Source organism: Anabas testudineus, chromosome 3 (assembly GCF_900324465.2).
Source record: "Anabas testudineus chromosome 3, fAnaTes1.2, whole genome shotgun sequence".
NCBI classification, from domain to species: Eukaryota; Metazoa; Chordata; class Actinopteri; order Anabantiformes; family Anabantidae; genus Anabas; species Anabas testudineus.
The window spans coordinates 26,635,336-26,652,189 of NC_046612.1; the positions used below are offsets into that span (position 1 = coordinate 26,635,336).

The 16,854-nt window shown below is 40.2% G+C and overlaps 1 protein-coding gene across 1 annotated transcript in view; it reads left to right on the top strand.

The window, feature by feature from the left end:
- The first annotated feature begins 8,616 nt into the window (after positions 1–8,616).
- minar1 (membrane integral NOTCH2 associated receptor 1) overlaps positions 8,617–16,854 on the top strand; it is a 33,733-nt gene continuing 25,495 nt past the window's right edge. The window contains exons 1-3 of the mRNA XM_026377564.1: positions 8,617–8,993; positions 9,326–10,229; positions 11,683–13,158. Coding sequence (XP_026233349.1) covers positions 9,387–10,229; positions 11,683–13,158 — 2,319 coding nt within the window. The 5' untranslated portion in view covers positions 8,617–8,993; positions 9,326–9,386. The remainder of the gene's footprint in view (positions 8,994–9,325; positions 10,230–11,682; positions 13,159–16,854) is intronic.

A 16,854-nucleotide genomic window follows, 5' to 3' on the forward strand; every position in this document is an offset into this window, starting at 1 on the left:
TAAACTTTTCCTTGATTTTAGGTATGAGGGCTTTTAAAGAGGCGTGTGTGTGTCTGGATGAGAAGATGAACAGGAAAATAATAGAGAAAGGTAATGAGGAACTAAAGCAAAAAAAATGCAGAGTCATGTTTATGACTGCAGTAGATGTCAGGGCTACCTCCTCAACCTTGAATTGACACCAAACTATTGTGGCTAGGTACTGAACTGACAGGCTCCTGTGGGTCAGAGTGGGCAACTGCATGTCAGGCATCAGAAGTGTAAGTACAGGGACCCTCCAGGGCTGTGTACTGAGCCCACTGCTGTACACAGTCTTCATGTACAACTGTCCGGCCTCCTAGACAACACTAGTTTCATTAAATCTGCAGACGACACAACCGCTTGCAGAACACAGTAAATGGTAAATGGTCTGCACTTATATAGCGCTTTTCTACCTAGCTGGTACTCAAAGCGCTTTACATTGCGTCTCATTCACCCATTCACACACACATTCACACACCGATGGCAGAGCTGCTATGCAGCTGACCTGACTCACCGGGGGCAACTAGGGGTTCAGTATCTTGCCCAAGGACACTTTGGCATGTGACTTGGCAGCCGGGAATCGAACCACCAATCCTGCGATTGGCAGTCAACTGCTCTACCTATTGAGCCACAGCCACCCCACAGTGAATTGAGATGGATGAGGGAGCTGTTGAGCTGACCACTTTGTAGGCAAGAGTCAGGGCTTTGAACCTGATGTAAACAGCTACAGGTAGCTAGTGCAGATATCTAAAAAGTGGTGTAATGTGTCCTTTTTGGCTGATCAAAAATGAGACGCGTTCCCGCACACATTATCTCGAGAGGTTTGATGGTGCATGCTGGTTACCCTGTCAGTAATACATTGCAGTAGTCATGCCAAGATATGACCAGAGACTGCATAATGATGTGTGTCTAATCTTTCTGATGTTGAAGAGGGCAAATCTGCATGCCCTTGAGACAGCGGAGCTGTGTCCCCACTAAGTCTGCTTGGGGGTGATCATTGATGATCATCAATTAACTGAGATAAGCAAAGTTTCTGGCAGACTTATTGGGGACAGTCACCAAAGGCCATATTTTGATGCTGATGCTCTGTTGTATTGAAGTTCTGGCTGGGGAGAAATGAACTTGGAGTCTTATCTTGGAGAGGTTGAGCTGGAAATGGTTCTATCTCTCATCCGATGTTGGCGAGGCATGCAGAGATGCGTAGTGAGACAGTGGAGTCATCCAGTTAAAAGGACAGTAAGAGCTGTGTATCATGAGAATAGCAAAGATAGGAAAAGCCATGAGACTGGATCATGTTTCATGCCTACAACCTAGGGATGTAGTATAGATAGAAAAGAGTGATCACAGAGGACCAAGAACTGAGCCCCGCAGCATGCCAGTAGAGAGGTGAGAGATAGAAACCTGCACCTGCCAACATACCTTGAAGGTACGATTAGATAAATAGGACCTAAGTCAGGCCAGAGCTGTACTGTTGATGCCCAAATCAGAAAGTGTAAAACAGCTGATGTTGAAACAAGACACTGAAAAATAGTTGTTAAAGCAATCAATAGAACCCTTAATATCTTCTATAGCTTAAAAAACTCAAACCACCATTGTAATTACTATTAAATAACAGAGAGAAAGGGAAAACAATTCACACAGCATGTTATTCTTTAATATCTGGAAAGATTCAACTCCATTAGCTCACAGAAATACCTTTTAGCCTAAAGACAGATAGGAAATAATTGCTATTGACTAGAACATCTGGCCTGAGTAAAATTTTCTGACTGATTGTTAACACAAAGTCAGCAACACCTCATGTGATAAATTGTTGTTGTACTGACCTACATGTTATTCTGAAAGTTTTATTTAAGGTTTGATTTATTATTGTATACAACATGTTTTAACCACCTTTTTCAGTGTCTTGTCTCAACATCAACTGTTTTTAGACATGCTCTGGAACCCTAAACTCAAGGTATTACCCAGAAAAGTGCAGTGATTTCAAAGCAGGCAAATTAGAGTATTTCTACTTTTTCTGTCATGAGTCTGGCACTGCTTCAATGTGCTATAAATAAAACACCTTGATTTCCATGGCATCCTTTTTGTGTCACTTGTCTCCTGCATGTTACACCCAGGCACCACGCCTCACCTAAACCAAACTGACCCTGAAAATCCCCTATTGTGTGCTATATGTGGGGAAACAGCAGCTCAGGACAAAAGACCTCTTTTACAATGCATTCTTGAGAAGAAGATTTCTTTAATCCCCAACACATTCTGACATTCACTGTTTTATTTGTTGTATAGAGCCCCCTAGAGATCATATCATATAAAAGATATTTAGGTGAGTTAAGTGGTATATCCATTAAATATTTAGGCGACATGGTAGAAAACACTTTTGATGCTGTGGTAGAATTAAAATATGTGGGTCACTTAAAAATTACAATCCATGCATACTGATTAAATTGGCTGATATATCTAACCTTAGTCCTGCCACTTGTAAAATATGAGCACATTGGCCAGCAGCATCCTCACAATGAAATTCAGAATGGTGATCCTCATGTGGTCTTTATACAGTGCATCTACATGCCCCTAAGTAACCAAGTTATAGTTGGCTTGCTCTGGTAAGCTGTTTACATAGTTGGGATAGGGAATTAGGCAAACCTGATATATGACATATTATAAAAATTATATATTTTTTTAAATGCAGCAAAATCGCACTCATGTAAATGCACTGATAGAGTGGTGAGGTGTGTTACATCCTTACTTACTTACATTACTCACTTACTGAAAGATGCTCTTTCCATACCCAATCATGATACCAACCCTAGGACCCTTTGGTCTATTTTCTTTCGGTGTTTTTAACTTTTCCATCTGTCCTGTATGATAAAGTAAGACAAGTTTCACATCCATCTGTTTGAAAATTAGGCAAAAAAAATTGTTAATTGGTTAATTGATCAATTGGTCAATTATGGAATCCTTCATTGGTGGGGGTTTGCCTACACTGACCATTACACATGGGGTTTGGGTTGTAGCTGATGTTTAGTACACTGTAGAACAGGTTCTCCTGGCTGTGGAGGATCCTGCACAAATGTTAGAGGTTTCTTTTAAAGTAAAATTTGAAAATTCCTTCTACACTGTGTATGCTAGTTCTGGTAGCATGAAATGTTTTGTGTGGAATGTGAAAGGGTGGCAAATGATCATTGTGTCCACACAGGGATCAGGCTGCGGGCAGCAGTTCAGGTAGCAACAGACTACCAACCTTAGTGCAGGTGTAACTATTGTACCTTTACAGCACTCAATTTTAAGTACTGTATTGGCATGTGATGTTGAATAAGGGAGAATTCAAATGGTGCAAGCAACAATCAGAGACCCCTTATTTTCATAAATGTGTATCCTCCTTATTTCATTAGATCATTTGAAATTGTTTCACAAAAGTAAATGACATAGCAGCTCACTGATAGTGATTGGGAGAGATTGGAGCTGTACTACATGTCCTTTAGTTACCAAAAATGCAGGTGAGACATTCCCACCATTGTCCAGTCTGACAAACAGATGTTTGGAAGATGCTTAATCCAGCAGTTAGACAATATACAAGTGAAAGTCAGTGAGAGTAGAGTCAGTCCAGCTAGGTTAGACAGGATTTATATAAATTAGACAAAGAACAATAGGTTAATGAAATCTATGAGTGCCTTCACACCTATAGGCTATAATCCATTTGAATAAAACTCAAATTCATGGTTTGTTTTGTCTAGTGTTAACACACAGTAATCACACACAGGTGTGCACTGAAACAACTGCACTGAGAGCCCCAAAAAGGTGGTCTCAGTCCAAACCATCTAGTGAACTCTGGTGCAGTCCTCCTGGTGAGAAAGCAAACCAACCAAGCAACCAAAACAGAACCAAAAGCTATAAATCACATGTTTTGAGGGTTTAGGATTATTTTAAGGCAGTGGATGAGGTTTAGGCAATGGGGTACATAGTGCTTCAAACAAAGCATTTCCCAGCACACACCAGTTACATGGCTGGTATGGCTGCATATTCAAGAAAAGAAATCCAAAAATCTGTGTGTATTTTGGAATTAATAATGATTTTTATGTTTTTATGAAATTATGACTTATAGTTATATTATATTATAATTAATGTTTTATATTACATTAAATTTTCAGTTTCAGGTCATTTTTGTTTTAGTTTTACCTCAACTGACCCTCTTCTCACAAACACACAGTTCTGAAACTCTAGAAAAAGGCCATGCGGGGCCTCACTGAGGCTCAACCAATCTTATTGCTTCTAACAGAATAAGCCAATCTGCTAACAGAGATAGTCTAACTGTGTGTTAACTGATCACGTTGGATGTTAGTCACTACGTGAGTTTTGATGCCGTGTATTCACCTGCTGTTGCTGTTTTCACACTGCAGTACAGTCACGTAAGTTGGACCATTCATTTCTTTGCTCTGTATATTGTCAAAGATATAAATGGTGTTTTTTTGTAGAGTTACAGACTCTTGCCCGCTTGTTCTGTCCAGCATTTGTAGCTAGCCGTTAACCAACTAGCTACAGTACATGACATTATTACAGTAGTCCAAAGTGAGCAGAGACTGTGGGAGAACAATGGACAGTGTGTAAAAGAGTTCATAAATTACCATGCCCATCCAAAAATAAAAGTCACACACTCTAATATTTTGTTGGACCGCCTTTAGCTTTGATTACAGCTGTCAGAAGTTGGCTGTATCTTTTCTTTGGTTAGATTTTATTTTGCTCTTGTGTCTTTTTGTCCTTTCATCTTGTGTCTGTATGCGTCCCCACAGTTTTCCTGCCTGCCAGCAGAGGCGTCCCACCACTCAGTTCCACCTCAGTCTGTCTCCAGTCCCTCTTGGTTTTCCATTCTTCAGCTGGCACTGGTCAACACACCTCATCCACATCATCCATCTACTCTTGTTTAATAAGCACTCTCATGTCTATTGTTTGTTGCTAGTGTGTCTCCCCCTGTATCCATGTTTTTCCCCTGTTCATTTGATTCCCCGACCTCTAGCCCCTTTCTCCTCCTAGTATGTAAGTTAGTCTCGCAGTTTGTTATCTTTTGGATACTCTAGTCTTTTAGTTAGTCAGTTAGGTTTTCTTTTGTTGTTTGTCTTTTCCGCCTACCATCTGTAGTGAGTCTTTTGTTTTCTTTTTGCATCTGTAGTGAACGTTTTTGTTTTTTTTATCGATAATCCGTTTCTCTTACCATCTGTACTGAGTATTTTTTCTTGCTGTTTATTTTTCCCTCCTTGATAGTGAGCGTTTCTTTGTTTTGTTTCCTCCTACCTTTTGTAGTGAGCGCTTTTGTTTTCCGTTACTAGTTATTCCCCCTGCCTTTGGCAGTAAGCATTTTCTGTTGTTTTGTTTCCTTTGCCTGCCATTGATTTTTGTTAATATCATTATGCACTGCCTATCTTATTTGGCTCCTGTTGGATGGGCAGTGTAGAGGCCAATACAACAATACGTGGAAGTCAAATAAATAATTTAAATATCTGATTATCCGAACACTGTTTTAGGTGTAAGGCAATAATCAGGAAATAAAATATTAAGTCTGGATAGTCTGAGCCTAGGGCATTAAACACAATTACTAAAAACTCAAAGAACAAAACATTACAAACTAAAGACCTTACAAAGACCTTACCTTAACAAAATACCTTAAAATCCTCCAGCAAGTCCTGGTTCATAATAAACCACGTCTGTACTCTAAAAACAACTCTGTGTAACATTCCCTAATAATGTTCATAACAAGAACACACAGAACTTTAGAACACAGTGTGGGTTGCAGGAATATTTAACAATTATAATTCCCCTTTTTGGATCCACTTTTCCCAGCACTACACACATAAAAATCTGCAAAACCCTGATTATCTGTAGTCAACCAACAGTCAACCCTGTGTTTATAAGGCATAGGACCTCCATGGTTTTTAGAAAGGTTGCAGCTCTGGCTGTCAAATAGGGAGGGTAAAGAATTGGTAGACCCATGTGGCTAATGGTAACCTTCTTGTTCCCACCTCAAAGCTTCCCTACAAACAAAGGTAGATTCAGGATAACTACTTAGGTCCTGCTTAAGCATTCTGCAGAGATTTAGGTCATTAACATTTTCAATATATTGATCCCTGAGCAAAATAGCAGAATTATGCACACCCTATATAGTATGTATAGTAAGTATTCTTAACAATTTTCTCCATAAGACAGAATATTGCATGTGAATAATAATTCTTATACTGATTGAATAATAATTCACTATCCAGTCGCTTCCTGTAATGTCACAAGATTGTTGACATTCTTAAATTCGTATATTCTGGGTCATCCCTATCAGCTCTGGGCCGGTACCTAATTTCATTTTTTGCTTCTCCCTCCATGATCATTTTAACACAAATAAAATATGTCTGATCAATAGGAGTAAGGTGTTGGGCTATAATGCTAGCACGAACTTCATCAACCTTCATCAACTCGTTTAGGCCTATCCCCACACTGCTGGGAAAAGTGGGACACTTCCTTTCTCTAGGAATATATAGGAAACACTCAGGTTCAGCTCTCACAGGTGTGGGTGGCCTCAAAGGCCCAGGCACAGAGTCACTTGCATGAGAGTTTTCTTGGGAAGAAAATGCTGTCTCTGAAGATGTAGTCTGCCGCTAATGGAATTGCTAACTCTGTGCACCTTAGATGCTCCACCAGGTCCTGCAGTTGTTGTGGCTCTGCATCTATGTTTTTAATATGGGCTGGACACAACTGAGTCACACCAGCACATCAACAATGGAGCTCCATACTCCACTAACTGCTGTTTTTCCTTTTTACAGGTTTGCAAGCCATGGTTCACACGACCACTTTGGTAAAACCTGCATATAGTTTAAGAGGTCAACATACAACTCCAGAACCCACTGAATACAAGAGTTGTGAAGATAAGCAGAGACTTTAAAAACACACTTTATTATACATAATATTCAGTTAAAAAATAACCCAAGTAAATAACATGTTCACACCAACAAAAGAAATAACCTAATAACATTTCAAAAGGTGAAGCACTGTGGACACCATCTACAACATAAAGTCTCAGAGGAGTGCTTCAGTCTGCCTGACAAAAAAAGGGAATGACCAATCATGAGTCCAATCAAGTCAAGTTAGCTCTATACCGCACTTCCATACTCGTTTATGAAAGTGCGGTATAGAGCTAACTTGACTTATAAAAACACCCAAACAGTATCGGTGTGCTATTCACAAGCAGTATCAGCTGATACTAGCTGATATATAGCTATGCTTTGTGAAAAAGGTAAGAAACTCAGAAGACCTACAATCAAGAGTTGTTAAATAACATACTATTTTTATTATGAATACATTGTTTATTACATGCATACATAAGCAACTGTTAAAAACTTCATAGTCTGGAATATTGTCTTGGCTCAACATGGACATAACAAGTAATAAAATACCTAAAGGTTTTTTTTGCAACCTGCAGTGATTGTCATACAGCCTTAAATGGTAAGGCAAAGTAAATGCTTTAGAGCTGGGAAGCTAAAGCTGGCTAAATACAAATGTTTTATTTGTGTAAATGTTGGTGTGCTTTTTTATTCATCCATTGATAAGATATGTATACAGTAATTCTGTAGATGCAGTATCTTAATGGGAAACAGATATAGAGGGTGTCAAAGAAAAAAGACACTGAATGGAAAGCTATGATTCTTATTGTTATTACAGTTTTGTTAGAAAAGTGGATTTTTGTTTATCTGCTTGTGTATTCTGTACTGAATCTATCATATTGAGTGTGTGTGTAGTAAAGTGATGTCGTTCAGGAGTTAGTCTGCACAAATTGGCAAAACAACTTTGCAAATCTTTTGCTTTTAAAGAGCCAACAGTGAAACCAGTGGTTCTATTTGTTTTGCAGTGAATGAAAGAAAGATCAAAGGTATTCAACATTTTGCTGTTCTAATTTTGAAGTCATTTGAAGACAATGAGGTATATCTGCTTCACAGTGTTTGATCATATTGTACCAGACGTGTCATCATGTTAAGTAACACCCTTAGTGCCAGTGAAGAAGGGAACGAGTGATGCTTCTACATTGTCTCGTGGTAGGTACAGTTACGTCATTGTAAGTGGAAACAAAGAACTGCATCAATTACAAAGAATTAGCCAAGCCATGACCGGAAATAAGAACATTGTCTTCACAATAAAAGCATAATCCTACAAGAAGTTAACGTTGGAATGCACTCTGGATGCGTGTGTGTGTGTATGTTCACCGGGGATACCAGATGTGCAGATGTGTGTTTATCGAGTGGCAAGTACATGAGAAACAATAGTACAAGATACTAGAATGGCAGTGTGTCACCTTGCCCAAAGTTTGCTGTGATCTGATTAAACCTCCCCGATCTTCTATTTTTGTTTTATCCTGTACTTTAACTGACATTTTACGCAATGAAATAGGACTATGATGGTAACCGTTAGTGTAATTACTTCTTGTATTTTTCCCTTATTTGTTATTTCTAGCGTCCCTACAAGGCTTTTATCGTGAAAACGAACACCGGTAGTGTTAGTTTAGAGTCTCTCTAGCTTGACACTAATTGATTTTCAGCAAAGCATGCAGTTGCAATCGCAGGACACCTCCTTCGCCACAGCACAGCGTCCAGGAGAGCGAGGAAAACCGCGGATGTGTGGACGGTTCAGCCCGCTGGCTGTCACCGACACCATGGAGTCGTTCAACGTCAGCAGCAGCTGGGACAGCATATGTTATTTTAGCAGGATGCACCTATGCGCGTGCACGTGAGGATGAACCATGTATTCTCTCCTCATTTCTACTGACAGGTAATTGGATGGGTTAAAGTTGGGCTAAGCCCATTTGGATGCTACTGTCGGAGGGTGCGCGCTGCGGATTCTGAGCCTCATAATGTTCATTCGTGACTTTATCTGTCGCTGATTGGAGACATGCAGTGCTGCACTACCTGATCCGATGATTCTCCGTTCAGATCAACTCAGTGTGACTGAAGGTATGCAAATCAAACTGAAATAACACTGAAATGTCCCTGTGAACGCGCCTAGAGGCTCTGCAGCTGCTAGAGCTGTCGGGATGCAGGTGGATTCTGGTTCGGTCCGGACTCAGACAGGTCTCATTTGAGCTAAAATATTTTGATGTCGATTATAGTCACCTTTTGACTGCGTGTAATGAAACCCATAAAGTCTTTTTAATTTTGAATGTATCTTGAATGTGACTGCCTCCCCTGCTCTTATAAATCCAAATCCTAGATTCTGTGTAGCGTTTGTGTCCAATAAAAGAAGAACAGATTAGCATTGAATTAATATTTAGATGTGCTGTTTGCAGGTGCCAATATTCTGCTGAGGTAAGACCTTCTCTATAGGCCTGTTCCTGCCACCCAGCAGCCATGGACCCCCACCCAGAGTACTCTCTGTTTCTGGTTCGGATCTTGGAAGAGCTGGACTCCAAGCACAACGTGATGTCCTATCAGGACCTATGTAAGTCCCTGTGTGCTCGCTTTGACTTAGTGCACCTGGCCAAGGTCCACAGCATGCTTTTCTACACAGCCTGTCTGGACCCCTCCTTTCCAGCCACACTCTTCAAAGACAAGATGCGCTGTTCCATGGAGGATCCCCAATCCAAGAAGCTTATGGTGGCTGCAGACATTGTCACCATGTTCAATTTGATCCAGATGAATGGAGGCATAGCCAAAGACAAACTTCCCATAGTACACAGAGCCAAGATGCACAAGAACAAGTCAGTGGAATTGTGCAGGTCTGATAATGATGCATATAAGTACCAGGACTGTGACAGGGGGGTTGGTTTTGAGCACATGAATCACCCCAGGGATGAACACCACCACCACCATCATCTCCACCGCCCCCAGGAGCCCACTATGGCTCAGAACCCTCCTCCCTGTCCTAAATCATCTGAGTGCAACAACTGCCAGCACTTTATCCCCACCTCTGAGCCTAATTTCCTGCTGGGGGTGACTAAGGACCTGAAATTCAGAGCAGCCTCTCTGGACAAACTGCATCATCTTCCCCAGTACTCTAGCAGCAATCTGACATCTCCACCCTGTGAAATGCAGACAACCTACTTTCCCATGGACATCGACAGCGAGTCCACCACTGACCAGGACTCCCTGCAGCATGTTGGTCATCCGGAGCCATTTTCTGTTCATTCCTGCATTCAGAAGAGGAACATCTTTAAGGAAGACTTTCACAACTTTGTGGCCTTCTCACCACAGGTTTGTCTTAATTAGGATGTTGTTGAAGGATAACTACATTACAGAGGATTAATTTTTTAATTTTCAGTGGACCTCTGCTAAGAGAAGGATCTGCTAAAGGAGGGTTTTTCATTAGCCTGCAGTATGTTGAAAAGTAACACTCAAGTTACTACACACGTAAATACCTGATATATTTACACATTGTAATATGCAGTCTAAGGAGATTATTATTTATAGTAGAGCTTCATAGATCTAATCCTTATTTTTTCATATATTATAGATTTTTTGATCAGCATATCCAATAGTATGCAAAAAAGAAAATTAAATAAAGCATAGGCCATTTTTAAACAAAACTATAACTGAAAAACATTTGATATTTTTGTTTGGTATGTCACTTACCTGGTGACCAAAATAGTCACTAGTGACTCTCTTAGGCTCAAATTGTTTCCATAGTTTTCTGAAATTAACAATCAGAGTGAAATAACTACCTTAAATTACAGAAATGAGACATATTGCCTTCACAATTTGAGTTTCAAATGGATATTGAAGTAAGGGTTACCTGGAATGAATGCACATCTGGCATTAAAAATGTTAAATTAATTAAGAAAAGCATTAAATCAGTTTAATGTAGATATAATAGAGCATTTTATTTTCATCAGATAAGTCAATCACAGACCACTCGAACAGTGATAAGAGAAATTGTTATTTTAATTAGTTAAAATTAGTAGTGTGACAGTGTATTTCTCCATTAAACCTACTCCAAAAGATTAACAAAAAGTAGGTAATAAAAATAAAATGCTGTATAACTATTTGAGTTCATTAAGCTGAATATTAAATTCATAGTGTTTTACTGCATACTGTATACAGTATACACATTAATTTAATTAGCATCAAAATAAAAAGCAGTATTATTATAATGCAGCTTACATGTTATAATATGATAATCCACTAATGTAATTTAATTAATATAAACACACACACACACACACACGCTCGATCTGCCACAACATTAAATCTACCTGGTGGTTTTAATGTTGTAGTGGACAGAGGTGAAGACAGTACATCACAGTTTGCTGTCTATGAGGCAGTATAGCCTTAGCTCAGTCAAATGCAAATCCTGTCCACGTTTTGTTGGATCAAGTTAGCACTCAAACTCAAAACTGAAACTCAAATTTATTCGACTTCACCAAGCCCTGACTCTTCCTGTTCCACCAGGTTCTGCTCAGCCCTTCAGATACCACAGCAGACCTGATGACATTTTAGTAAATAAGAATGCCAGAAAACATACTCTAACTGCAAGCCTCCCTCAAAACCCCTCAGAATGATCCTTCTGTGAACAGTTGACATTTATTATAGAATTATGTTTGTTAGAATCTTACTGTAGTCATACCACAAACTAAATCGTACTAAGAGACCAACTTTTGTTCGTTGTGTTTTAAAGCCAATTCAGTCCCTTTCTGGGTTACTGTTGTAGGTCATCACCACTGAGTGCAAAGTGGGCAGCAAGGCTGCTGACGGCTACCAAAGGAGGGAGTTACACAAGCCTGCCACCTTCTTCAACCACAGCTTTGAACTGCCTTATACTAACCCTTACTTTGAACCGACACTTAAGTCTCCTTTTCAGGAAAGGCGGAGGGTGAAGCATGAAAGCCTGGATGACTTACAGGCATCCACATACTTTGGTCCGACAACAGTCTCTGAGAGTGTCAGCAGCAGGAAGCACTGTAGCATTGCAGGAAAACATCTGGCATGGCCAGTTAAGAGCCTCAGTCTCAACACAGAAGAGACGCCTCCAGACTTTGAGAGGTCATTTGTGAACAGCAAACCGTTCAAAGAAAACCACCATTGTACTATCAGTGTCATCAGCCCTGACAACCAGCAGCAGTTTCAGAGTCCAAAGGAAAAGGTGGTGGCTTCTCCTTCTGGATTTGCAAAGAAAACTAATGGAATAAAGAGCAAGGATGTAGCACTGAGGGGAAGTGGGCCTATGGGCTTGGCTAAAAAAGAGGTGGTCCCTAAAAAAATTAGGGACAAAAATATGAACAGTCCATCCTTTCAGGGAGGCGACAGCTCCTCCAGTGTTGGGACTCAAACAGAGCAGTCTGAGCAGAAGAAGGTGAAGGAATACCCAGCTAAGTACTCTGATAGAGAGAGACATGTCTTTAAACACTCCGATGGGGACTCTGAGATTGTCAGTGATGACATAAGTGACATCTTTCGTTTTTTGGATGATATGAGTGTTTGTGACTCTCTGGGCATTGTCCAGTCATCTTGCTACAACAGTAATGGATCGCTCTCTCAGGTAACACTGAAGTCTGAAGGCGACAGCTCGCCTGAACGCAACACAGTCAAACTAGCCAAGTGCAAGCTGGATCGCCTCTTCCATTCACTGGAAAACACAGATGATGAGCTCAAATCAAGTGTATGCAAGCTGGTGATGAGGATTGGTGAGATTGAGAAGAAGCTGGAGTCTCTCTCGGGGGTTCGCAGTGAGATCTCCCAGGTGCTTTCCAAGCTTAACAAGCTGGATGAGAAGATCCAGGAGCCTGAAGCCAATGGGAGACACATGGAGACTGCATCAGCATCAGAGTCCAATGCCACTCCTGACAAGCCACATCCCCACCCCCATTCACATCCTGACACCACCCTCTCACCTCGTGTTTTCCAGTGTCACACCACTGGCCACAATGTCAAAGTGGACAATGGTCCCATGGGAGAGTGGTGCTGTTCAGATGGGAGTAACAGCGATAGCCTCAGGGTGAAGGCGCTGAAGAAGAGCATGTTCACTAGGAGGTCGGCCCACTCACTCACTGACGAGAACAGCGCAACTGAGTCAAAGGTTGCCAACTCTCCACAGAACTGGAGGACAGTGTCCTATTCCTGCCACCCTGGAGATGAGGACAATGACAGAGAGAGAGATAGCAAGGAGAGACACCGGAAAGCCAAAGAGGTACAGACACTGTTTTTACTTTCAGACAGAGCAGGCGCAGTATATGACATGACATTCGCAGCCATCAGATATAGTTCCTGTTTGCAGATGGAGAAGTAATGTGTAAAATAGATAATGTAGAAGAGACTAGCATAGGAAAACATATAAGCTGCTCTTGCAAAATAATTAATCAATACAGAGATAGTTTGAAACAATGTGATATGATATTATATTATGTCTTTGAAATGTTGTTATATCTGGGGTCAGTGAAATATTTATGGCAGTAGATTGACCAATCAAGCTGTCTTCATATATATTTCTGCTCCTTTCATTTAGGTAAGATAAATATGAATGTCTTTATGTTTAGTGAACATGGATTTTGGTGAACTGGGGTGAGTGACACTAGTAAGAAGAACGTTCACGTTCAACATCAGCTCGCCTTTTGGTGGCAATCTAACTTAATTAAAACAAATGACACACAGCATGTTTTAATAATTCAGCCTTTTCCTGTGTCTTGTCCAAATTAGACTAAGAAAATAAGAATGTGTGATGTGAAAATACACAGATTTGCAGTGTACAAAATATTGCATATAAATATAAAGCTTCCTGTCCACAAATTCTGTGTTACAAAGTTACATTCTGGTATAAATACAATTTTTAACTAAGAACGTATTAACACAAGGTGCAGAAAATTTTTATGAAATCCCACTTTGCCTACGTGTACACGAGCACCATGTCTAATGCCTTTTATTTCTTTCTGTTTTTGCGAGCTGTCTGGCATGATGCTTGTAAATGTTTCGCTTTGCTTTGTATACAGAGACTGACTGGTCATGTCTTTATTAGGGACTTAAATAATGAGCAAACGACACAGAGAACAGGTTTTCATGTTTACACAAGAAATATTTATTTAATTCAATTGCTGTCTTTTGCACTTATATATAAGTGTAATATAATCTCACAGGCTGACATCACACTAGTCAAAAGGGATCAGTGTTGTTCTCAATCAAGTTCTTTAAAAAACAAACAAAAAAAAGTTTTTTTAATTGTTAACACCAAAAAATCTCTATGACACAGATGAATAGGCCAAAATCTAGGTATAGATTTACAGATGTTTGAGTAGACACAGTTCACCAATGGTTTTAGTCTCTGAACAGTAACTTATTTTAATTATGATTTAAGTGTTTTTGTTCATGTAATTAAAAATTGCATCCTCTGGCACAACTTTGCATACTACATTAATTAATTAATTAATTAATTAATTAATGTAGATTAATTATCAGTGAAATTATCATCAGTGTTTTTTTCTTTTTAGCAAGATAATAGGCACAAAAATCATTGCCCATGCTGTTGATAATATAAAGTCATTAAATGTTTCAGTTTTAGCCTCTTAAAATCCTTATATCATTGTAACTTGATATCTATTGGTTTTAACTGTTAGCTGGGTAAAACAGGGCTTTTGAACATATCATCTAGCTTTATGGTAAAAGTTTGATTAGCATTTTCTCAACCTAATGAATAATAATTTAAAAAAAAAATCAAGAGATCAAATGATTGATCACAGATTGCATTCCACCTGAAAATAATAGAAGAAAGTCATTACATCTTATTTCTATGTAGGCATGAGTATTATAAATGGAGGAACATTTGAGGTTAAAAATCATTTCCATTTTCAAATAATACAGCAGCTGTGTTGAAAGACAGCAGATTGCAGCATTAAATCTGAGCTGAGATGTAATAGAAGCCCTGTAATTGCATTGTGGCTCATATGGCATTTCTCACCGCCAAAAGATGTATTCACAGCCATGTATTTCTTCAATGAGAAGAGGAATTAATCCTATCAAATTAGGGAGTGTAAAAATGTCCAAGAGGACAGGACGCCTGTGGGTGTTTTTACAGATCAGGTTTCTGTTTCAACTTGAGACAGAAATGCCCTCCATCCAAATACAGCTAAGAAAATGTTTAAAATAGGCCAAGAATTGGATGAAAATGTGTTTCCCTTTTGTAATGTTCTGTACCAACAATGCAGAGAGAGTTTAGGATGCAAATATACATGCAGCAAGATGGAAATACTGTTGACAATACTCTCACTGCTCCACTTCTATTTTTTATTCTAAAAAATAAAAAAGTGAAGCAGTGCGTAATGCATTTGGACTTTTTGATATGTTAAGGCACAGGGCTGCCTAAAGAATGTAGTTAGCCTAGTTTAGCAGACTGAAGGCAGGGGCAAACATCTAATGTAAACTTTTGAAATCTTATAAAGGATGACTTGTGATTTTAGAAGTAATTATCTGCTGGAACCATGTCTAAATTACATCATGGGCATCCTGTGGTAAAAGTGAGCACCAATACAAAAATCATACTATGAGATCACTGTACTTAATATTGTTTTCAAGCTTTTGAAAATGGAAAGCAAACTGTTGAAGTGAAGATTCTGCCAAGAGCAGCACAACCACAAATGATACTGAAATTATTGTGGTGGCTGCTCTGCTACTTTAATGTCTTCTTCTTCTTCTCTTTCGGCTTTTCCCATCAGGGGTCGCCACAGCGAATCATCCTTTTCCACCTAAATCTATCATGGACATCTTCTACCCTAACACTAGCCAACCTCATGTCCTCTGTTAAGACATCCATATATCTCCTCTTTGGCCGTCCTCTTGTCCTCCTGCCTGGCAGCTCCATCTCCAACATCCTTCTACCAATATACTCACTATCCCTCCTCTGAACATGTCCGAACCACCTCAGTCTGGCCTCTCTGACTTTGTCGCTAACACAGGCAACGTGAGCCGTCCCTCTGATGTACTCGTTCCTTATTCTGTCTAACCTGGTCACTCCTAAGGAGAACCTCAACATCTTCATCTCTGCTACCTCCATCTCAGCCTCTTGTCTCTTTCTCACTGCTACCGTCTCTAACCCATAGAGCAGAGCTGGTCTCACCACTGTCTTGTACACCTTTCCTTTGAGTCTTGCTGACACTCTTCTGTCACACAACACTCCTGACACTTTCCTCCACCCGCTCCAACCTGCCTGCACTCGCCTCTTCACCTCTTTTCCACACTCTCCATCACACTGAACTGTTGACCCCAAGTACTTAAACTCCTGCACCTTCTTCACCTCAGCCCCCTGTAACCTAACGCTTCTACCTTGATCCCTCTCGTTCAGACACATGTATTCTGTCTTACTACGACTGACCTTCATGCCTCTTCTTTCCAGAGCAAACCTCCACCTTTCCAGCTGTTCCTCCACCTGCTCTCTACTCTCACTGCAAATCACAATGTCATCCGCAAACATCATTGTCCAGGGAGATTCCTGTCTGACCTCATCTGTCAGCCTGTCCATCAGCATAGCAAACAAGAAGGGACTCAAAGCTGATCCTTGGTGTAGTCCCACCTCCACCTTGAACTCCTCTGTCTGACCTACAGCACATCTCACCACCGTCATACTTCTCTCATACATGTCCTGAACTAGTCTGACGTACTTCTCTGCCACTCCCGACGACCTCATACAGTACCACAGCTCCTCCCTCGGCACCCTGTCATACGCCTTCTCTAAATCTACAAAGACACAATGCAGCTCCTTCTGACCATCTCTGTACTTTTCCATCAACATTCTCAAAGCAAAAATGGCATCAGTGGTGCTCTTACGGGGCATGAAACCATATTGCTGCTCACAAATCTCCACCTTCTTCCTATGCCTGGCTTCCACTACTCTTTCCCACAG